This window comes from Zychaea mexicana, assembly GCF_025766255.1.
Source record: "Zychaea mexicana strain RSA 1403 chromosome Unknown BDB00scaffold_21, whole genome shotgun sequence".
Classification (NCBI taxonomy): Eukaryota; Fungi; Mucoromycota; class Mucoromycetes; order Mucorales; family Lichtheimiaceae; genus Zychaea; species Zychaea mexicana.
In genome coordinates this window covers 249,459-271,829 of record NW_026516684.1, presented here as the reverse complement: position 1 = coordinate 271,829, position 22,371 = coordinate 249,459, and the positions used below count along the sequence as shown (strand labels likewise).

At 41.7% G+C, this 22,371-nt stretch overlaps 4 protein-coding genes and 1 non-coding gene across 5 annotated transcripts; 3 read left to right on the top strand and 2 right to left on the bottom strand.

Moving 5' to 3' along the window:
- Positions 1-134: 134 nt before the first annotated feature.
- Positions 135-1,379, bottom strand: BDB00DRAFT_870513 (uncharacterized protein; the record flags this gene model as incomplete). The annotated part of the gene is made up of 4 exons (XM_053126712.1): positions 135-429; positions 537-781; positions 939-1,079; positions 1,203-1,379. The coding sequence occupies 4 exons, from the start codon at positions 1,377-1,379 to the stop codon at positions 135-137; spliced, it is 858 nt and encodes a 285-aa protein (XP_052981627.1).
- A 2,397-nt stretch (positions 1,380-3,776) lies between these two features.
- On the top strand, positions 3,777-4,887 carry BDB00DRAFT_245258 (uncharacterized protein). The gene is made up of 3 exons (XM_053116635.1): positions 3,777-3,954; positions 4,091-4,556; positions 4,661-4,887. Exons 2-3 carry the CDS (start codon positions 4,181-4,183, stop codon positions 4,843-4,845), a joined length of 561 nt encoding a protein of 186 aa, XP_052981626.1. The 5' UTR covers positions 3,777-3,954; positions 4,091-4,180; the 3' UTR covers positions 4,846-4,887.
- A 7,715-nt stretch (positions 4,888-12,602) lies between these two features.
- Positions 12,603-14,804, top strand: BDB00DRAFT_954463 (ubiquitin-conjugating enzyme/RWD-like protein). The gene is made up of 11 exons (XM_053129637.1): positions 12,603-12,752; positions 12,847-12,910; positions 13,019-13,073; positions 13,257-13,335; positions 13,460-13,536; positions 13,638-13,658; positions 13,752-13,761; positions 13,844-13,914; positions 13,989-14,034; positions 14,160-14,268; positions 14,353-14,804. Exons 1-11 carry the CDS (start codon positions 12,710-12,712, stop codon positions 14,435-14,437), a joined length of 660 nt encoding a protein of 219 aa, XP_052981625.1. The 5' UTR covers positions 12,603-12,709; the 3' UTR covers positions 14,438-14,804.
- A 1,749-nt stretch (positions 14,805-16,553) lies between these two features.
- BDB00DRAFT_760423 (mitochondrial carrier domain-containing protein) lies at positions 16,554-17,782 on the top strand (the record flags this gene model as incomplete). The annotated part of the gene is made up of 4 exons (XM_053119209.1): positions 16,554-16,845; positions 16,942-17,027; positions 17,126-17,380; positions 17,483-17,782. 4 exons carry the CDS (start codon positions 16,554-16,556, stop codon positions 17,780-17,782), a joined length of 933 nt encoding a protein of 310 aa, XP_052981624.1.
- A 1,860-nt stretch (positions 17,783-19,642) lies between these two features.
- BDB00DRAFT_t38 lies at positions 19,643-19,724 on the bottom strand. The gene has a single exon. It is a non-coding gene; the product is annotated as a tRNA-Ser (tRNA).
- Positions 19,725-22,371: the final 2,647 nt, after the last annotated feature.

The window sequence follows — 22,371 nt, the reverse complement described above, 5'->3', positions numbered from 1 at the left end:
AAGACGAACATCTCAATAAGAAGAGACTTACTAACTGATAATCCTTTTTCCATTCACTCTTCCCTTCTTCATATCGCATTCAACTCGGATGTGGTGTGAAGAAGGCGAAGAAGCATCCATTACTAGGAATTAATTCATTCCTTCTCAAGGTTGTCTTCAGTCAGTTCCAACTCATGTGGATGGTGTTCCTGCAATACCCTTGCAACCAGAGCGGTGTTCCCCTCCCCACCACCGGCTGTACCGTCCTCGCTATCCCCATTGCTCTTCATATTCTGGATCTCCCACCGGTTGTAGTTCAGTGTGCCATGTAAGTCCCCGTTCATTCCCTTGCCTTTGCTTTGGGGATTCCTGAAGCTGGGGTTGTCCTTCTTTTGGCGGGTGGTGCCAGTGATGGTTACTGCCAGCCTTTGGCGGCTTGGAAAAATTTTCCTGTGGCAAGGGAAGTTTTTCCGCACGGGAAAGTGGAGAATCCCGTCTTTGGCTTGATCCTGGTTTCTTGGAGGCGAAACCTGGGTTTTCAAGGGAATCTTTTCCACCTGGAGGAGTGGAGAATCCCGTCTTTGGCTTGATCCTGGTTTCTTGGAGGCGAAACCGGGGTGTTCAAGGGAATCATTTCCGCTTGGAGGAATGGAGAATTCCGTCTTTGGCTTGATCCTGGTTTCTTGGAGGCGAAACCGGGGTGTTCAAGGGAATCATTTCCGCTTGGAGGAATGGAGAATTCCGTCTTTGGCTTGATACTGGTTCCTTGGCGGCAAAATCCGGTGCTCTTGAGAATTTGCGCCTGATATCCAAACGGTCCGAACCTATCTCTCTCGAGTGACTCTCAAAGAAGCCAATGGCGTATTTATCGTTCTGATTTTCGTGTGAATCGCTGCTGCTGCTGCTGCTGCCATTTTAAACCGAGCGAAACAACATTGTGACATCCGACAAAAAGGTACCATGCTACGACAATCCACAAGAATGTAGCACCATCCCAAGTTTTTGGCATACCGTCGGTTATACTCAGGACGTGAATTTCTTCGGACAAACAAGGCAATTTCAGCAAGCGGCGTCGATCCAGCATCCGCTTTGGTCCCTACCTATCGATCCAAGTCAAACCGACCTTTTGAATCCTGGACCAAACTGGCATGATCAACGATGCTTTGAGCAAAAGACAGCGACGCCTACCAAGCACAAGACTTTCTTGCTGGGGCTATCGATACATCAATCCCACGATCACGATTGGCAATAGTGCGACAACTATCAAGCTGATTGCCATATATCTCACAAGTCATCAGACAACCAAGTTCAACCTCAGGCGGCAAATTGTAGTCAAGGAGAATCTGGATAACAAATCTGTTTGAAGATCGGACAAGTCTTGTACCAACGTGGACGACCATGTTTCATTCTCTTTCTATCACTCAAGTCAACGGACATGGTCATTTTCACCATTTATCTTCACGCGCGACAGCAGAAGGACTCGGCCATGGAGGAGGCTCATAGGGTTTGGCGGCCCTTATGTGAGGCTGCAGTTACCAGGAGCAAGCAAGCGAGCAACTTTGAATGCGACAAACAATGGATTGACCCAAAGTGTACCAAGTTGGTCAACAATAAGCGACGGAGCACCCCCTTTCAACATTGGATACAGCAAGAACCCATCTGACTGACTACACCATGTCAAGGCCCATCCACAAGCAACAAGCGATGAAGAAACAAGAAAGTTGAGCAGCACACACGGTACGACCATCCTGGTGAGCCACCATCAATAATCAACACCGCAACAAAATGCATGGAAACGTTTATCTACGTGACTACCTACCACCTACGACTCGATGGCGGCGGCAACAAGTGGCAGTAACTACCAAGCGCTGGAGCAGCAGCACGCACAGCCATACAAGCGATTAGCCCGATTTTGAAAATACTATTTGTCAACACACGGAAAAATTTAAACACATGCCATTTGGGTCTTCTAGTGGCTGGTGGCAACAAATGACAAGCCTACAGATATAGCGTTGGGCACGCAGCACACACAACAAGCCAGGAGGTGGATCACTCGTATCAAACCAACTTATTTTGTGCTGAGACGATCCACAAACTCAACAGTCATTGGGTTTTTTGGCGGCAACCCATCGAGGACAAACACCAACATTGCTAAGCAAGCAGCATATCCAATAATTGCGGTCATCATCGAATCCAGCAACACGGACAATCGATCCAGCTATCCTTGATAATTAAGACAAGCGGTACACGCAATGGTCACGGTTTTCAGCAGTTCCCAAGCCAAGCAGCAGCAGCAGCATCAGCGCCGAGGCTATCGCTATCAAGACCCACAAAAACCATACAATGTCAACACGGTGACAAGAAGCTGTCATGCTCTTATCAATGATCGAGGCTCAATGATCGAGGCATATGCGTGCTCAAGAGCTACTGCTCGATCATGCACAGCTGTCGAACTGGATGTTATCAAACGATTCATTCTGGATCCCAAACCGACAAGACTAATGGCCGCCGTGTGCGTTGGACGTGTGAAACCGCTATTATACGCGATCAAAATGTTTGAATTCTGCAGATAATGTGGTAGGTTAAGATTAAGGAAGCGCTGTTACTATGTGACGAGTATACTAACTATAACACACTTTAACAAAATAGACAGAACCTTTTCGAAATATCATCCATTTGGTTTTCTGTCACAAGAACTACAATCCATATTTTCCCAATTTCTATTTCTTTCGTTCGCTGTTTTATCACACATGTTCTATTTTTCACTCCAAGTCGTCCCCTCATTGAGTGGTAAGTGCAACAAATGATTGGAAAAACTAATAGTGTATGTTTTTAGTAGTTTAGAAAAAATACCCGTTTGTAAATCAACACAACACCTCGACGGCACACGCGGGATGCATCGGCACGAAAGCTTCTTTTCATTTTTCAAAATACTCTCACGACGAATCTATCTCCTGACGAACACACTGTCAAGACCTTACAAGATCATCCAAGATATCCAAACTAAATCACAACCTGCTGTCGGCTTAGCTATCAAAGCTAACAGCGCAGAAGAGCTCACCAAATAAAATATATGCCAGGTAATGATAAGAAGAGCATGCTTTGCTACAGTGCATGCATCAGGCCTTTATCGAATCAAAAATGTCTAACGTTGTTTATCTATACCTACACATAGAGTCGTTGGTTTCTGTTGCCACAGAGGCGCAAAGAACCGTAAAGTCACAAAAACGAGCTCGCAATAAGCAAAACAAAATGGGTCATCCGTCAGGCATGTAAAAATAGAGCTTTACATACGAGTGACACAAACACTAATATGATGTTTACTTTTTCACGCTGACAGGAGCTCTACGCGAAGATATATTACCTTCACATTCACACTCAAAAAGACAAAACGAAGCAACTGGTCATTGGTATCTGCTTGCATCGGCGATGACGAAGGTTATCAAGCTATCAATGAATCATTCACAGTGCGACTTCCGTACACAAAATCAACTACCACCCAACATGCTTACGACCGTCATCCTTTGATACAACCGTGTGTGCCGTCCGTTATTATACCACTTCCTCATCTATCATAAAAAAAAAAAATACAAAAAAAGAGAAAAGAAAAAAAGAAGAAGAGAATCATATAATGATAACAAAAAAGAGAAAAGAACAGTAAAAAAGAAGAGAAAAAAAAGTTAAAATTATACTAATCCATTCTGTTTGTAGCACAAATCACCGATGAGGGCATTGACATTGGACTTTTTTATATTTAATACTACGTATCACAGTGTAAAGTCGATTACATAGCATATACATCCCCATTTTCCTCAGAAATATAATTAATATTTGGTACATCTATATACTCGATGCTTTTTAGTCAATGGGGAGAAAGGGTGGCTAAATGGATATACTTTGTTGGAAGTCGAAAGTGGTAATTGTGGGAGGACATATGGGTATGCTGCTCGTTGCAAAGATCAGAGTTACCAAAAGGTGGGGCTATGTTAAAGCCAATGCTTGCTTTAGTCTGGGTAGCATGAAATACTTCGGCGTTTGTATGATAACGACGCAATCCGTTATTGTTCGTTTTAACACGGTCGTAATCTTCTCATTATCTTTATTCCTCAAGTCATTTCACGCTAAAGTACAAACTCACTCAAAAAAAACACGACCTCGAGGCCAGAAAAATTTTCCAAATCACAAAGCGGGCAGACCAAAAATGAAAGAAAACGCGGATTCTTGTCAGTCTCTACTGTCCTTCGGCAGACAAGGAGAACAACATAGTGATACTTCATCTAGCAGCACTGCGCCAGTCTCTCGCAATGTCACAGATAAGGAAACTGAAAGCTCTCTATTTCTAGCCGTGTTTGATACAGATAGCCATGAAGCCCAAGCTGCTTCAAGGGGGTACACCAGTACGGTGACGAGTGGTTATATCCATCCAGCACTTTCTTTGACAGAAATGGCTTTAGCATCTGCGCCTACTGAAGATATGGACGAATTTGGGGATGAGATGGAAGACTCTGAAGACAGTAGTGATGACGAAGACAACGATGATGTAGTTGAAAATAGCGATCGCAATGGTATGCGAAATGGTAAGACGCTAATACCATGTGCGGACAGTATGATAATCAAGGAATTGACTAAAGGTGCTAATAAAATACCTTTTGCTCGATATCGTGCATCATTACATTAATAGCATATAGCAATCCAAAAAAAAACCGAGATTTAAAAGATGATGTACTAGACAAATACTTCGAACAGCTGCAAGCACGGATTGTAGCTCAAAAGTACACTGAAGGATACGAAAGGAGAACGTTCTGGGTGTTGTCGCCTGATCCGTTCTTTGCTCTAATCAAAAAGCTCAAGCCCCAGGCGCTGTAATATCCTCGTATATTCCTTTGGATGCTGCATATCTTGCTTAAGATGACATTAAGATGTCAGAGCTGTCAATCTCGCTTCAAGTCCAAAGGGGTAAGCTATGACGCGTTGTAGATATGGCAGAGTGATTTAAAGCAATATCATATGCAACATGATACTAATTGTATATATGATATTATTTATTCATTTCCGAAAAAGCAAGGTTACATTAGTATTATCAAATGGCTCTGGCAGCAAAGCAAAAAAAAAAGGAAGAAACGTTTTGGTGACAACGTTCGCTTTTAATAAATGTTGCACTCCGATTTTTCACGTAGCAACAAGCCGCATAAATAGGTTGAGAAACCAGTAGCGTGTCGTATCATAGCAATAAACAGCGTTGTACTCATAGTGATTGTCGCCATAGCTATCTGCCTTTGCTCGGTAGTGGCCATCGTTACAACCAGTAATACCGTCTTTGCAGCAGCAAGTAGTAGGAAGGCAATATGTATAGCCGTGAACAAAACTGCTAAACTAAATAGAGCCACATTCATGCAACAGAGTTTTTTACTTGCGTATATGTTTACATGTGTTGTTTTGAATGTTTATTTGTATGTACAGAATTTAGATATCAATCACCTCACTTTGACATCCACTACACCGTGGCGTTTCCAGAAATTGGAAGAATGCCGGCTTTTCCAAAGGCGGTAGTTTGCCTACAGTAGGCTGGTGTTGCATGCGTCGTCCTCGGATTACTTCCTCGTCTCGTTGCTCTTCTTCATTGTCGCTCGGCCACTCAAACTCGTCCTCACTGACTGGACTCAGTCCATTCATCATGAGTTTGACCTGAGCTTCATCCAGAGCCGTCCTCCGCGTTTCCATGGTTTCTTGTGTATTGCGTTGCTGTTCCCACATACGATCAAGATGGCCCTTGTATTCGGCTTGCAATCGCTGTAACGTCGTTTCCAGTTCTCGCTTTTCACGTTCTAGCCGAGCTTCGTTTTCCAATTGTCGGTCGCGTACAGTCGTGAGTTCGCCCCGGATCGTGTTGAATGCCTCGAGCTGCCGATCCAGTCGGCGTTGTAGTTCGGTGTATTCTTCTGTCCGTTGCTCATAGCGTGCTTTCCAATCTTGTTCTTCTTCTTTCTGACCGTCAACACTGTTCGTTGCTGCATTGGCTTTTTCTTGCAATGTATCCAGCTGTGCTCGCGTTTCCTTTAACTCATCTAGTTAGATAAGCCCCCCGATTTGTACATGTTAGCAAACTGCATGATTCCGAATGATGTAGTATCCTCCAACAGAAAAGAAAAAGATGAGTATGTTACTTTGAAGCTGTGCAAGCGTTTCTCTGGTATTACAATGGGCTTGCGATTCTTGCTGCAGCCTTCCGTGTGCCGACTCCAACTCACTGCGTATCCGCTCGGCAGACTGAGCTGCTAGTTTCTTCTGGCTTTCTTTCTCGGCATCCTTGTCGGCCAACTGGTTTGCCATCGTTTTTTGACTGGATTCGAACTCTGCTGTCAGCATTTCGAGTTGCTCAGTGACCTGACCCAGTTTGGCATCCTTGTCATCAATGGCCTTCTGCAGTTTGACAGCGTCTTCCTGTGCATGCTTCATCGTTTGTTGTAATGACTCGATTTCGGCTGTCAGCTGCTTTTCCTTTCCATCCATTGTTGCAATCGCTTCTGCATGCGTGTTTCTCTCTCTATCGAATTCGGTACGCGTATCAGCATGTTCCTTTTGTAATCGTTCAAGCTCGGCCTCTTTTTCAATCTTTATTTGCTCCATCTCGCCGTTCATGGCACGTTGTGCCGTTTCGACATCGGCATTGGCCTTATCCAGCTGCTGTTGAAGCTCGTGGATCTTTGCGTGTTTTGTTTCAATAGCTGCTTGTTGTTCTGCATGTTTGCTCTCTGCCGCAACAACTTTGTCATTCAGGTCCTGGATCTGTGTGTTGAAGTGCGTTTGCTTTTCTTGATGGTTTTGCTGCAGGTCTCGTGTGCCCTTTTCGTACTCCTTTTGCGTCACTTGAACCATTTCTTCTAGTCCAGAAACCCGTTTCTTGAACACTTCCAGTTGACCGTTCAGTTCGTCCGCCACAGCACGACTCTCACGGAGCTCGTGTTCTCCTGTTTCTACTAGGCCTTGTAATCGACTGGCTTCTGCATTGTTTTGAGCAATGATCTCCTTGAACTTCTTCACATCGGCATAAAGCTCTTGGCAGGCAACATTGGATTTTTCAAGTTGTTCCTGAACATCCTCAAAACTGATTTGCTTGGCTTCAAGTTCTTTTTTCAGTTTAACTAAATCGGATTCTTGTTCGGCGTCCTTTTGCTTGACAACCCTTAATTCGTCCTGAGCCTTTTGCATGGCCGTATCAAGCTCCTTCTTGGACTTGCCAATCTGTTCTAGCTCTGCTTGTTTTTCTCTGAGCGCCTGCTTCAGCGTTTCTTGCTCATCAGTGAGGGATTGGCCAGACGTTCGCGCTTCATCGAGCTGCTTCTTTGTATCATTGATCTGCTTTTCTTTGGACTGCACCAGCTCCTGTAGTTCCTTGGCTTTGGCAGATGTTTGTTCAAGTTCGGAGGACGTAGTCTTTAGTGTTGCAGCTGCATCGTCCAGTTGTTGCTGAAGAGAGTCTCTGTGCTGTTGCCATTCTTGCTCTTTACTGACTGCAGACTGCTTTAGCTGTGCGATTTCTTCATTCAGCTCCTTTTGCTTGTTCGAGCTCTGTTCAAGTTCTTGCTTGGCCCAATGTATCTCGCCTGCCTTTGTCTCGACCACTTTTTCCAAATCAGCCACCTTGGCCGATGCTTGCATCAATTCGTTGGCCGTCGTCTGCTGTGTCTTGTTGGCGTTGTCGAGTTGTTGTCTGGTCTGTTGGATTTCATCCTGCTTCGATTCGACCGTCTGCTCCAATTCACCCACTTTGGCTGATGCCTGACCCAGATTTTTAATTGTCGCTTCTAGGGATCTATTGGTCTCGTCGAGTTGTTGTTTGATCTGACTAATATAATTTTCTTTTGCGCTGACGACCTTTTCAAGCTCGGATACTTTGGCAAACGTTTGCTTGAGTTCATCAGCCGTTGTTTGTTGAATAGTGGTGCTGTCGTTGAGTTGTTGCTTAGTTTGCTGCAACTCTTCTTGTGTTGATTCAACGAGCTGCTCCAATTCATTCACCTTGGCTGTTGCTTGTTTGAGTTCGCTCGTCGTTGTCTGCTGAGCTTCGTGTGCGGCATTAAGTTGCTGCTTGGTTTGTTGTATTTCCTTTTCCTTTTCCTCGACTAGCTGCTCCATTTCGGCCACCTTCAATGATGTTTGCTTCAGTTCACTTGCTGTAAGTTGCTGAGCACCGTTGGCTTGCTCGAGCTGCTGCTTAATCTGGCCAAGCTCTGCCTCTTTAGTCTTGACTTGCTGTTCCAGCTCGTTTATCTTGGTCGCCGCTTGCTTTAAATCAGCCGATATCGTTTGCTGAGTCTTTTTTGTCTCATCAAACTGTTGCTTCATCTGGCCGATTTCCGTCTCCTTTGCTTTCAATTGCTGTTCCAACTCGCTTGTCTTCACTGACATTTGCTTCACTTTACTCGCCATCTTTTGATGGGCGCTATTGGCATCGTCAAGTTGCTGCTGGACATTCCCAATTGCTGTTTCTTTCGACTTGATCTGTTGCTCAAGCTCGTCCACTTTGGTTGTTGCTTGCTGCAAGTCGTTACTTGTTGTTTGTTGGGATTGAGTGACAGTATCAAGTTGCTGTTGAACTTGTGTGATCTCGTCTTGCTTTGTACTGATGATATCCCGTAACTCTTTTTCCTTATCAGCAGAGGACATATTAAGTTGTTTGATTTGGTCAGCCAGCTTCTGTCCAGCAGTAGTGGCTTCCTTGAGTTGCTTCTTGATTTCAGCAAGTTCGGTTTCCTTTGCTGTGAGCAGCTGATTCAGTTCATCCACCTTGGTATTCGTGTGTGTTAGTTTCTCCGTCGTTATTTGATGTGTGTTGCTGACGTTATCAAGCTGTTGTTGGGTCTGAGCAAGTTCTTCTTCTTTTGACCGGACAAGCTGATCCTTCTCATCGATTGACTGCTTCAATTGCTGAATCTCGACAGTCATCGATTGCAGTGTGGTGCTGACACTGTGAAGCTGTTCCCTAGTCTGCTGTAGCTCGTTGTCTTTTAATTCAACAAGCTTATCCTTATCAGATATCAGTTGCTTTATTTGTTTCAGCTCCCCGTCCGTTGTCTTGTGCACATCGAGAGCATCGATGAGTTGTTGCTCAAGTTGCTGGATCTCTTCGTGTTTCGACTTTACAAGTTTTTCCTTTTCAGCGATCGACCACTTTAGCTGTTCGAGCTCAGTGCCCATTGTTTGTCCGGCAGCAACAACCTTGTCGAGTTCCTGTTTGGTCAGGGCAACTTCGTCCTTGTTTGATTTGACAAGTTTTTCCTTTTCGTCTAACGACTGCTTCAACTTTTGTATTTCACCCGTTGCTGCTTCGTGCTGTTGTTTAACCTGGTCGATTTCATTGTCTTTGGTTTTCAAAAGCGCGTCCTTGTTCGTTGCAGTTTGTTTCCATTGGCTTATTTCGGTCGCCATCGTTTGTCTGGCAGTATCCGTGTCGCTAAACTGTTGTTTGATCTGATTAATTTCGTGCTCTTTGGTGTCGATTCGTTGTTGCAACTCTTTTAATTTGGCATCCTTTTCTGCTGCTGCTTTTTCAAAGTGTTCCGTGGTTGTTTGTGCAGCAGTATCTGCTTCACTCAACTGTTGCTTTATCCGAGCAACTTTGTCATCTGTGGATCGTATAATTTGTTGGATTTCAGCGTCCTTTTCAGCAATCGTTCGGTCCAGTTCGTCTGTTTGGTTTTGTGCTGCTGATACATGTTCAGCATGGGCCTTATCCAACTCTTCTTTAGCCTGCTGCTTTGCACCCTTCACTGCCTGTCGTTGTTGATCCAGCATTTGTTGGATATCAAGCAGCTCTGCCTCCTTGTCGTTAAGCAACTGAGTTACATTGTCAAGCTGTTGCTTGGTGTCTGTATCTTTTGCTTCAAGAGCGCGTTGTAATTCCTCCACTCGTTGTTGTGTACGGCAGATTTCTTCGCCCTTGGAGGTCAGTTCTGTTTGATGCTTTTTGTCAACTGCGTCGAGTTCCGCTTGCCATTGTTGTCGAAGCGCGTGTTCCTTGGACGCCCATTCTGCTTGGCCGTTCGGTGGTGCAGCCGTAACGTTACCATTGTCAGCTGTTTCTGCCTCTGTTGTCGTTGCTGTTGCTGTCGGGGAGCGGACGGCTTCTAAGTTTACTGACGACGTGTCACCCTGACTTATCTGCAGTTCCTGTGTCGACTGTTCTTCATTGGCACTACAATAAATAAAACGTTAAGTTCCATATTTTCATTATCCTAACCCTTGAGAGATTCTGGCTTCTAAAGTTGTTACTTGGTGTCCAAAGTTGATGCAGGTTGTGTTGGCGATGATGTCACTGAGTGCTCATCTTCAGGAACGTGTTTTTTGCTCTGGAATTTCTTGAGCTGTAACAAAATAAATAAATGAGAATCCACACTTCTTCGTAGTATAGCATGGTACTGTAATAATTCTCACCTTTTTTCTAGCAGCCAGCACCTTGGCTCTTCTGGCTTCTTCAGATTCAGCGTCGGCCATTGCGGTTACTGTAATAGGGCGGGAAACCGTTATTGTTGTTGCGACACAAAGAAAACAAGTTTGGGTATTAGACGCGGTTGCTTTCGAAAGCTGGTGCTGCTGCTGCAGGGCAAATATCGGAGATATTATCCCTTTTGCTGAAACAATTGGTTGGTTGCATAACAATAATAACGTTGTTTGAGGAAAAGGAGTGAAAGCCTGCCCCTTCTTCTCTTCTTCTTCTCGGCTGCTGTAATGAATGCTATAGCATGAAAGAGTAGGTGCATCTGCCGCCCCCAAAGTTTCGATTTGTCTCGTCACTAGCAAGCCACCAAGCGATAGAGTGTTGTAATAGTTATGAACAATGCAAATTCTATTTCTCATACAGAATATAGTACACACACGCTAACAGAGAAACAGTAGCTTCGAAACTAGGATAAGGGTTTTAATATTCAAAGACTTCAATAAAAAAAAGAGACACATCCTCGTGTGTTTCGTCCATATGTAGCAGTTCTACAACATGATATTGAAAAGCAACAGCTAGAAGTTCAAACACTATGGTGCAGCATGGCGTGATGAAAAATAATGCAAAGAAAAAATCGCACGGTCCACCTATGAGCTGCCATATGAAGATACTAAATTTTGCTTTCTCTGTATGCCCATTTTGTTACGTCTACTGCTGGCAGCAACAGATGTTTCAAAAGCATCTAAGGTAAAGAAACGTTTTTTTTTTCTTTTCGCGTTTCAAATGGTATTACTAATAACGTGAATAGATGCTCATTATCCATTACTTGGTGTAGCAAGCACTTGCGTTCTTCCAACAACAACGAAAACCTATAAGACTTCGAGTCAAGGACTTCCTTCTTATTGAATGCGGAAGTGAGCTAATACTTACTGACGATAGCAGACTACTCTGTCGTTACCGCGTACTCGTTTTCACTCCTTGTTTTTACTGCTATGCGAGTCATACTTTCCAATCTATATATTACACTTAATACTTTGATATCTTGATCAAAAGTGTTTGGGATATCGACCAGCGAAATTTTCAACGAACATTATTAGATTGTGCTATATACAGGAGGACCATACGTCGATGTTTAACATAACATATCGGTCTATCACACACTGAACCGACTCGATTTGCACGATGATATACCTAGTGCACAATTAGAGGCCTTATACTGGCGACGGTTGTGAGCTGCTTTCCGACCTTTACCGTGTATCGTACGTTTGGTGATGATGGCAGTGTCCAAAGATACATTGGTCAGAAAAAACAGTGAAACAAGCAAGAGTTTACAAAGCGCCAGTGTTCAAGTTCCAGAACGTGCTGCTTGTAAGTAGCACGTCGCGACCACAACAAGCAAATTGGGGATGTGATATCATATAGCAAGTTACGAGCAAGCTCACAAGCGCTTACTGCTGCTGCAAGACTGGTTGAGTAGCCGTTGGCATAGCTGGTAATTGTCGACGCAGTTGAATGTCATCAATACGAAGATGTTGAAAGCAAACCACAAAATCATGAACTATATTGTAAAGAAGCAGATAAGCTTATTTATCGATAAATGCAGCGTAAACTCCTCAATTTCTCATAGACGTTGAAAATAGTAATGCTTTTCTTTTCGACATTGTTAGCACGAGACGAGTAAAAAGAATCCGCCTGCATCTCCCATGTATTACACTTGACACTATAAGAGCGCGAAGGATCGTTCCGAGCTTAAAAGTGTCACGCTGTTTGGCGTAAAACAGTCAGTCTCTCCACTTATCTCGCTCTTTCCAACCCGAGTATTCAATAAACATCTGCGTTTATTCTTGATGGCTATAGCTGTTGTCAAATTTCTTATGCTTCAACTATCACAGATTCATGGGTCCGCTCTCCTATGCAGATATTCATCCATCAGAGCACCTGCGACATTCTGTGTGTTCTCTTATGAGTAGATTTCCAAGCTTGTTAAAAAAAACTCCCCTCAAGAGCCCACACGGGTGTTCAATATGTGCTCTACGAGCAGTTACTATTGCTGTATCACTATTGCTCACTGATGGAAATAGAGTACCTGAACCAAGTACAATCCTGAAACCAGCCCAGTCGGAGTAAACGGAAGGGCTGGTTTGATTCGGCTTTGAGAGAAAGCAGTTTCCCTCCTTCTTTTTTTCTTGTAATTTAACAGCAACCTTTTCCAATTCACACTCGATCGACAACACCCCTAAACATTAACATATCCTTGGAATCTTTTTTCTCTCTTCAATTAACTATTTTTTAATGTCATCGTCCGCAGCAAGCATCCTCCAGAGACAATACAAAGGTAAATCAATAATATTACCTAGCAACCTTTACCTTTTTTGTTACAGTAACTGACGTGTATGCTGCTTGCTCTTTTTTTAAAATTTGACATGTAGAGCTCACCAGAAATCCTGTTCCTGGGTTCGTCGTTGATCTCAAAAATGACAGTATTTTCGAATGGTAAACAAGATCTTATCTTTTTATAATACCGAATCGACCCTCCTTTAGCTTCTTCTTTCTCCACAATGATAATGCTTGAACTTGACGGTTTACTTGTATGTGTGTTAGGGATGTCGCAATCATTGGATCCCCCAAGACCATTTATGAAGGTGGCTATTTTAAGGTAATAAACGTTTTACTCGTTGTTTTGCAAAAGCGAAGGAAGGAGGTCGTGGTTTAGGATGGAGTTCAAAGTAACAACGGGTGGGGGGCATGCTAGACAAAAGATGTACTTTTGGTGATAATTGGAGGATAGGGTTAACTTGGGGATATTGGATGACTGAAGGGTGAGTATCATTTGTTATAGGCTACCATGTCTTTTCCGGACGACTATCCGTTCAATCCGCCAACATTCCGATTCGACCGCGAATTTTATCATCCCAATGGTATAATCGACTTCTCTCAATTAAAACACACACACACACACAACATCTCATACTGGATATCTTATTCATACTATTGCTGTTGCTTTTTTTTTCTGTACCCTTCTCTCTTTCTTTAAATATACAGTGTATCCGGACGGCCGCCTTTGCATTTCCATTTTACATCCTCCTGGAGATGATCCAGTGAGTGGCGAGAAAGCAGAGGTAAAGGCATAAATCCAAAGAAATCTATTTGATTTACTTGCAGTTGTATTGCGTGTTAGTTGATTCTTGTTTTGTTTGTACGTTGTTGCGTTTGTAATTAGGAACGATGGAACCCCACACAGGTAAAATAAAAAAATGGGAAATATTTGGATAGTGGACCAAGCTAACATGCACGTACCTTTCATTTATCGTCCTACATTCCTGAACTCTTTTAGTCAGTAGAAAGTAAGTAATGATAATACAGTCGTTGCTCCTCGGAATCTCGATAGACACATGTATCTGACACTTGTTCTTCTTCTTTTACTAGGTGTTCTCATCTCCATTATTTCATTATTGGCCGACCCGAATTGCTCGAGTCCAGCCAATGTAGATGCAGGAGTAAGTCGGTTGATGGGTATATATAAGCATGATCCTCTGACGGAGTTTGCTGACATTCCTTTTTTGTTCATCAGGTAGCATACCGAAAGGACCGTGAATTATTTGACAGCATAGTAAAAGGTACGTATCTTGGATGCACTCTGATTGGCTAATAGTGCAGTGTGCCTATGGTTGTACATTTATGCACATGGAAGGAAGATGGCTACAAAGGGATGATTACCCATTTTAACCGACCATTTGTATAGGCCAAGTAGAAGCATCGAAAAAAGATATCCCTCCAGGTTTTCAGATGCCAAAGTCCGAGAAGGACTTTATGCTGGCTGCTCCAGCGGAAATAGAAGACGATGATAACTTGTACGTATATCGAAATTTAATTATTATTATCATTGGTCTTTTTTTACTAATAGTATACCTACACTCAAATATTCTGATAAACAGCTGGTATGAATCGGCTGAGGAAAGCGATTTTATCGACGACGATGATGACGTTATGGATGACGATGACGATGATGTTCGTAAATAAGAGAGAAAGTAGAACACCGGTAGTTCCTCTTTGATTTTCTTCCTTACATTCTCCCCGAACGGCTTTTCGCTAGGTGCTGTTCATTGAATCCCCACATCTTCTCCCTTCTTTGTCTCTTTTTTTCCACACACAGAAATCATTAGATCAAAAACGAATGGTTTGAAGTGCAACGAGAAAGAAACAAGAAAATATACAATTTGCATCCTCAACACATCATTTCATCTTTAATAATTATGTTCTTAACGAGTGTTGCCTTTTCTGTAAAAGGGTGTAAACCGTGGGTGGCGAGGATGTATGTTTTAGTACTTGCAATATAACCTTGTATAAATCATTCTCTCAGCTTGGCTCCAATTATCAAACAAATGCACACTACCATTAGACCTGGTAGTTATGCTACCCCTGACGAGATACATGATGCATTGAGTTCGCCATCACACGCGTCAGTCCAATGTTACACACGCGGAATGCCCCGAGTTCACTTTGCAATGGATGATGGCTCATGCAAAGCTCATTACTACACAAGGCGGGGAAAGGGGTTTTGCGATATCCAGCAATTCTTTTCATTGTTCCTCGGTTGCATGAATTTCTTTTTACGGATCGCCATGGATAGTCATAGGAAATGCAGCCTAACCCGTACGTGGAATAAAACCAAAAGAGGGCTCGTGACCCCGCCTATTAGCCCGATGATACAAAACCTTAAATTCAAAGGGATTGTTGGGTATATTAGGTCATGGGGCATTCCGTACTTATACCCCACATTAAAGCATTGACCTGACCGCTTTCGGAATATAATATGATGCTGCAGTATTTTCATACTATTGGTTCTTCAAACTATTATATTCATCTTGACAAACGAAGATATCATTGATCCGAAGAATCTTCGTGAGTCTTGTGCACAACAATATATAAGTAAATAAGCAGAATTAAACGAAGATCATGGATCAAAGCACATGCTTTAATCGAAATGAGTCTTAATAAAACCTGTTAACTTTACAAAAAATCAAATGAGTAATATAGACATAACCTGTGCTCATTGTACATATACTTGTAGAGAGTAGCGCTTTAAACACATGATGTCAAGCACATTGACAGAATACAAAGAGCAGCATTTGGTGAATTGATTTTTCAACACAAACGAAGATGCTTCTAGCCAACAAAAGCGCTTTTTACAATCGAATTTGACTGACGAGGTCTTTGCGAGGACACACACAGTAACAACTATAACAGCTAGCTAATGCTCTTAAATAATACAGCAGAACAAAAACCAGTGCGTGTGGATCATCTTGAAGCGCTACTATTCGGGCAGTACCGACCTACGACGTATTGAGCATATATGTTTCTGGAAAATATTGGATTAATAGATTTTGGTCTATCGGCTCATACAAAAAAAAAATGTTTCTGGCAAACATGGCGGGTCACCAAAATTGGACACCACCCTGTTTCTTCCCCACAATTTCCCATTTATACCCACAACAACACATAAGGGAAAAAAAACCAGGGTATACCCTGATCATTGATTAAGAGAAATCACACATCTTTTATTCACACATCTCTTAGCATGTTCTGGCGTAGATACTTGTTCTTTCCATGTGATTGGCTCTCAAGTCGTGGACGACAGGAATGAAAAAGAGCCAAACCACCAATGCCTGATACGGGACAAATATTACCCCGTCTTCCCGATGGATTTATGAGCGCCGGCGTGTTTAGTGAGGAGTATATGTAGAATGTACGCATATGCTTATCTTCCGTATACGCTACAGCTAGTATGTCAATGTTCAATTAAATGTCAAAAGAATCGCTCTTCGGGTCAACTGACTGCATTAGTGCTTGGTATTTATAATCATTACACATCAGACCTGTATCCAATGTTTCATTGGGCAGTTGATTATGTACTCACTCCCCCCTCTTTCCCCGCTTCGGTAACTCCTGAGCGGCTTACCGTAAGCCCGACCCACCGACCATTGTTTTTTCTACAACTTTTTTGTTGCACCAAGCCAAATATATTTTGAACTGTTACTCCCGTCTTTTGCCGTAGGCTTCCCTTCTCCTCCCTTCTCTTCTCCTCCTCCTCCCCTCTCTCTCTCTCTCTCCCCTCTCTCTTTCTTCGCCGATTGACATGACAACTGTTGCTAAGAAACGATCCACGCCATTCTACTTTGGTGGTGCAGCTTCCTGCGTTGCCGCAGTTGTTGTGCATCCCTTCGATCTCACCAAGGTCCGCTTACAAAACATGAAGGGCCAGGCTCACCATGGCATGATCTCGACCATGCTCGGCATTGCAAAGAAGGAAGGTTTCTTGAGACTGTATGCCGGTCTCTCTGCTAGCTTGTTGCGACAAGCTACCTATTCCACCGTGCGCTTTGGTGCTTATGACAAGCTTAAGCAGAATATGGCAAGCCGCGTAGAACGTGAGAAACTTTTTTTTTGTAACTGCTGTTTTGTCAGTTTACAAAATTGGCTGGTTTATATGCACGTATAATTAACTCGGAATGGGGTATATTTAGAGCCTACTGTATGGCACTTGTTGGCTTGTTCGTCCACTGCTGGAGCAATGGGTGGTTTCTGTGGCAATCCCGGTGATGTTTTGAACGTAGAGCGTTTGTTCCTGGTTTTTTTTTTACATACTACTTTTTTTTTCTTTCTGAGAGAAGAGTGTTATTAATCTTATACTTTTCAACGTTCTGCTAGGTCCGTATGCAAAATGATGGTCAGCTGCCTCCCGCACAACGACGTAATTACAGAAATGCTTTTGATGGCCTTGTCCGTATGTCTCGAGAGGAAGGCGTCAAGTCGCTCTTCCGCGGTGTTGGTCCCAATCTGAACCGTGCCATCCTGATGACCTCGTCACAGTGTGTTTCGTACGATATGTTCAAGGATTTGCTACTTAATTATACTCCTTTATCAGACGGTTTAGCTGTCCACTTCACGTCCAGTGTTCTCGCGGTAAGAATCTCGGTTTTTTTTTTTTTTGTGCGGATCTATTGGAAAAAACAAGTGTGTGGATAAGTGGAAAAAAGATCACTGATACGCTGATAAATATAATAGGGATTGGTGGCCACGACTGTCTGCTCGCCTGTAGATGTGATCAAAACACGTATCATGACAGCTGGTGCAGGTGACCGTCAAATGTCATCTCTATCGATTATGACGCACATGTACAAGAGCGAAGGCATTGCATCATTCTTCAAGGGATGGACTCCTGCCTTTGTCCGCTTGGGACCACAGACCATCATCACTTTTGTCGTTTTGGAGCAGTTCAAGAAATGGCATGCGGCTTGGTATGATGATAACCGACAACAACGTCTTGCTGCTGCTACTGCTGGTGCTGCTGCGACAAAGTTGTAAGACCACCTCCTAGATAAACCAACAACCATTACAGCTCATACACAACATACAATGCTCCCACGCACACACATACACTTTTGCATTTTATCCTCCATTTAATTTTACTTTTTTCCTTTTGTTGCAACTATCCTGTATATCCTCGTATCTTCATTCAAAATTATCACCATAGCATAGAGTTTCTTTTGTTCTAAGGGTCTTTCTCTTGCTTATCATTTCTCTTATCCATAATAACACAGGGATCTTACTATGGATCAGAAGAAATATTGGATGCTGGTTTTAGTGATGTGCAAAAGAAGGGACATGGTATTTTTTCTATAAAGCAATGTTATTTGCTGTCTCGAACCTACTACATTACTATGAAAATCTTAATCGTGTTGAGGGTACGTAAAGTTATTGCTTTTTATCAGTATGACGAAGTAAACCTTCTTTCACTTAAAAGATCCACATGCATTAATTTAACTTTATGATGATTGAACAATTGAAGACTAACACGTCTCTGCTGCACTGCTTTGTGCACAGTGTTTATTTCGCTCATCAGTAGAATATGCTAAAATCAATCAAGACGAAAACGAGGGAGCTGATTTATGTTTGCAATTTTTCACCTATGCAGAGCTCGAATCAGTAGAAGACAAGAACCGGGCACTTCACCTGCATGCTGTTTGCTGCCAAAACACAAGCTCTCAACAAGAGTAGGTACTCACCTCTGCACAGTTTGTTGAAGGCTCTAGAAGCAGAATGACGTTTCATAATAGTAGCTGCTGTGTTGGCATCAAATGTACTTTGCACCAAAGGAAGTGTTACTACTAGAGACGACTTGTTTGCGTCCATTGAGCCAGTGCATCTCCTTCAATATCAGGGTTTGATAGCCCAGAAAAAAAGAGAGAGCAGTTTAATCAACTTTTTCATGACAAATGATCCTCTCTTTTATTATATATAGGTTAATGCCGAGCTCGCTTTCTCTGCCGTCTCTTCTCTATCCATCCTCTTCTTTTTTACACCACGTATCTTAACGGCATATCGGAAAATACGTAGCTAGTATTGTATTACGATTATTATAAGATTTTACTTGCGGCGTCATTGCTGTGCACTTATATATTATTGATTGCTACGCGACCAGTGCGATCCACACGCAATTCCTGCATTATTTGACTATGATGGATACCAATCACCTTACAGTTCTTCTTGCAATACGCTGTTTTTTCCTTCTTCTCTGTATCTATTTTGTTGCTTTCAATTTTTCTTGCAGATACCGCTACAAAGTAGCCCTGATACAGTATTTATTGCTATATAAATTACAACTCTGCTGATTATCATGGTCTAGTATGTCAATATCAAAGACAGTAGTTGTAATTGTTAGCAAAAGATTTTGTACATATCACAATGTCTATATGAAACTTCTTGTAAACGAGCTGGAACATATCTGCCAGATAAATACCACCCATGTCATTTTTAATGTGAAACAAATATTTTGTATCTACAAACTGAAACATCGGCCTTTTTACTATGCTTTTCTAGGAGCTTGGTTTTTACGATCGCTGTTTCGAAAAAAAGCAAAAAACTTTTTCTTTTCCTTTTTCATCTTCATTGTTACTATTCATACCAGATGAGTTGCAGGATAACATATTACAACATATCTCATTATGTATAGTTGTTCTTGCTGCTACTGCTATTATGATTGCCAGGTACTTAAATCTTTAGTTTCTACTCAAAATTGAAGATCATTATGTATAATTGCTTCTGTTTTTTTATATCTGTAAAGTATCTATTTAACATCTACTCTACTGTTTACTAGTACAATCAACAAACCGGTGCTAACGATGACGGCGAAAGAAAAAGCGCCAAAAAATTGCAAAAATGAAACGTCACCTGCAGGATTCGAACCTGCGCGTCCAAAGGACAATGCCTTAGCAGGGCACCGCGTTAACCACTCCGCCAAAGTGACTTGTTGATATGCAATGGAATATTAAAGTATATCCCGTTGGGGATCCGATTTTTTTTTTTTTAAATTTTATATGCACTGCTGTACTGCTGTGCTGTACTGCTGTGCTGTACTGCTGCTGCTACTGCTACCACTTAAGTTAAAACCTGATTTCAGAGTGATTCTTTCAGAGTGCTTTAAGAGCAGTGCTACAGTAAATGAATCAAAATTAGATCCCTTCTTATTATAATCCTTTTCCCCTAAAATCATCTATAATACCTCTCTAAACCAATTTCTCAACATTATAATTTATTTGACTATTTACAAGATTCTTGAATCACTATCTCGTTAGATTCCTCTTAAAATGCCTTTAAATTCTAATGCAATTTCTTAAAGTTGCAGCATATATTCTTTAGAGCCACAATATAACTAATACTAAAAGTGATACTTAGAATAATAATAGTTAGGGGTCACAATTAGACGGGCCGGGTTGGGTCAAGGCTCTATTACTACTTCTTTACTCCTTTTATAAATATTGCTTATAGCTTACTGATCCTTTATTCTTGAAGACAAAATATAATCCCACAATAAAAAGAATATAAGAACATTTTATGTTATAGTTCTATAGCAGACAGATTGACAACTAGATCTTTAATATAATGATGCTTCCTAATAGAAAGATTGACTGCTTGAATACAAGTACCTCATACATATTGTATGTATACACGTGTCACAATGGGTCGACGGGTCGGGTCAAGGGTTAGATGGGTTGACTATAGGTAAGAAAAGCATCAACCCGACCCGTTGACCCATCCTCACAGGTCAGATTGCAACCCCTAATCCAATCTGTGGATCCAACTTATATGCTGAGGAGATATACTACAAAACGTCTTTTTATATAACAGAGAAAGTTATATAATAGAAAAGTATGAATTCGGTGTAGAAGACTAGTATATTGAGCATGGCTAAACAATTGAATTCTATATCGCATAGTGTACTCGTATTATATATAGGAGATTACAAAATAGACATTGTTCTATAGTCGAAAGCAGACCAAGCAGCCAGTTCCTTGCAGGCAGCTTAGGTGTAATAAATTATTTTCATAATTAGGAAGATCTTTTTATCCAGCCGTACTATCAGGGAGCCAGCGCTTGCTGGGTCCAGCTTCTTCCTTGCTTTCCTATCTACACATAACGACGCTCCATTTTGCATCTGCACACGATTACAACTGGCTGAAGGTAATGGAAGAATTACAGCAATATCAGATATAGATCCACTCTGTTGTGTCATACACGGAGCACTTTCTTTCTCTATAGCTTATCCTTATCACTTCACAATATTTCCAGCCTGCTGAAAACTGTAGCTACGCAACTTATTGATAGCAGATATAACAATGACTAGGATTACTCGATTTAACGAATCTCAGCACAAAGATATTAGCAATGGGTACGTGCTCCTTTTGCTATCTTCTAATACAATAATTCTGGCCAGTCTATCAGTCCCCATTCATTGTCTCTACTGTATTATTTCATAACCCCAAACGTTTTACACTATGATACTTAAGCATTGATGCACTGGCATGTGTTTAATTGTACATCATCCTTCTCGCGTTTTATATCGAGTCTGTAATTTTATATGAAGAATTCGTCAAACGAAAGTACCATTACTACGAATACAGTTTACTTTAAGAGCATATAGATCTAGGTAAAAATAACGCCATTTTTTTATTACGTCCTTTGTGTCATAACTTCAATAGCAAAGCTTACACTTTTTTAGCCTGTTTATGCTCTCATATCTCTCTTGACAGTTGTTTATTCACAACTTATGTAATAAATGTTTTGCTTCACAATTTATACTGAGAAGCTTTGGCTCTCCATCTTTATACTTGCTGCTCTCTGATCGAATATCCTCCATCATCTAACAACCGGATAAGTTATTTATTTACATCGTTACTTGCCGATTTTGCTCTCTACTTTACGACCAGCCAAAAATTACAGTCCTCAACTCTAACCAATCTCTAAATACCTTAATGAGGGTATTTCTACACTACCATTTATACTTTCTGTGCCCTCACAAAATCTTCACTTTGAAGTACAAAACGGCTAGTAAGACGAAAAGTACGGCATTGTAGAAAATATTTAATGCTCCCAATATCATTTCTCTTGTACTATTATCACTTCACATATTAACACACATATTAATAACGGATCCATGGATCGGATCGGATCCACCTTTAACTCAATCGAGGTCGGATCGGATCGACTAGACGGATCGCCGAGTGAGGATGACGAATCCTAGTAGCGCAAGATGACAGCGATCGTGTTAAAGTTGCTTTAAAAACATTTTTCTATAGAGCCATCTCCCAACTTTAAAGCATCACACTAGTTTCTTCCTCAAAAACCTTGGTCGAATGGCGGATAACTAGCAAGCGAAGACTGCAAAAAAAAAAAAACCGGTCTTCTGTAAAGGAAAAAAATAAATCTCTGCAAGACTTGCTATTTACCATAATTTGCAGTCGTTTCGTTTCATATAATTAAGAAGCGGATTACCATCGTCGACAATGGGTGATTAGGAACAGAATATACTGTCGTATTCTTTAAACAGCCGTTTACCGTCCTTTTATAAAGTATGTATGTGCTTCATATTGTATTGACAGTGGTATAGAGGAAGG

What these genes read in the sequence shown, in the direction of transcription:
- BDB00DRAFT_245258 (XM_053116635.1), top strand. Translation starts at nt 4,181, where the DNA reads ATGAAAGAAAACGCGGATTCTTGTCAGTCTCTACTGTCCTTCGGCAGA. An exon ending in TCGCAATGGTATGCGAAATG is followed by an intron (nt 4,557 to 4,660) that starts GTAAGACGCTAA and finishes TTACATTAATAG; the next exon opens with CATATAGCAATCCAAAAAAA.
- BDB00DRAFT_954463 (XM_053129637.1), top strand. Translation starts at nt 12,710, where the DNA reads ATGTCATCGTCCGCAGCAAGCATCCTCCAGAGACAATACAAAG. An exon ending in CCTCCAGAGACAATACAAAG is followed by an intron (nt 12,753 to 12,846) that starts GTAAATCAATAA and finishes TTTGACATGTAG; the next exon opens with AGCTCACCAGAAATCCTGTT. An exon ending in ATAGAAGACGATGATAACTT is followed by an intron (nt 14,269 to 14,352) that starts GTACGTATATCG and finishes TCTGATAAACAG; the next exon opens with CTGGTATGAATCGGCTGAGG.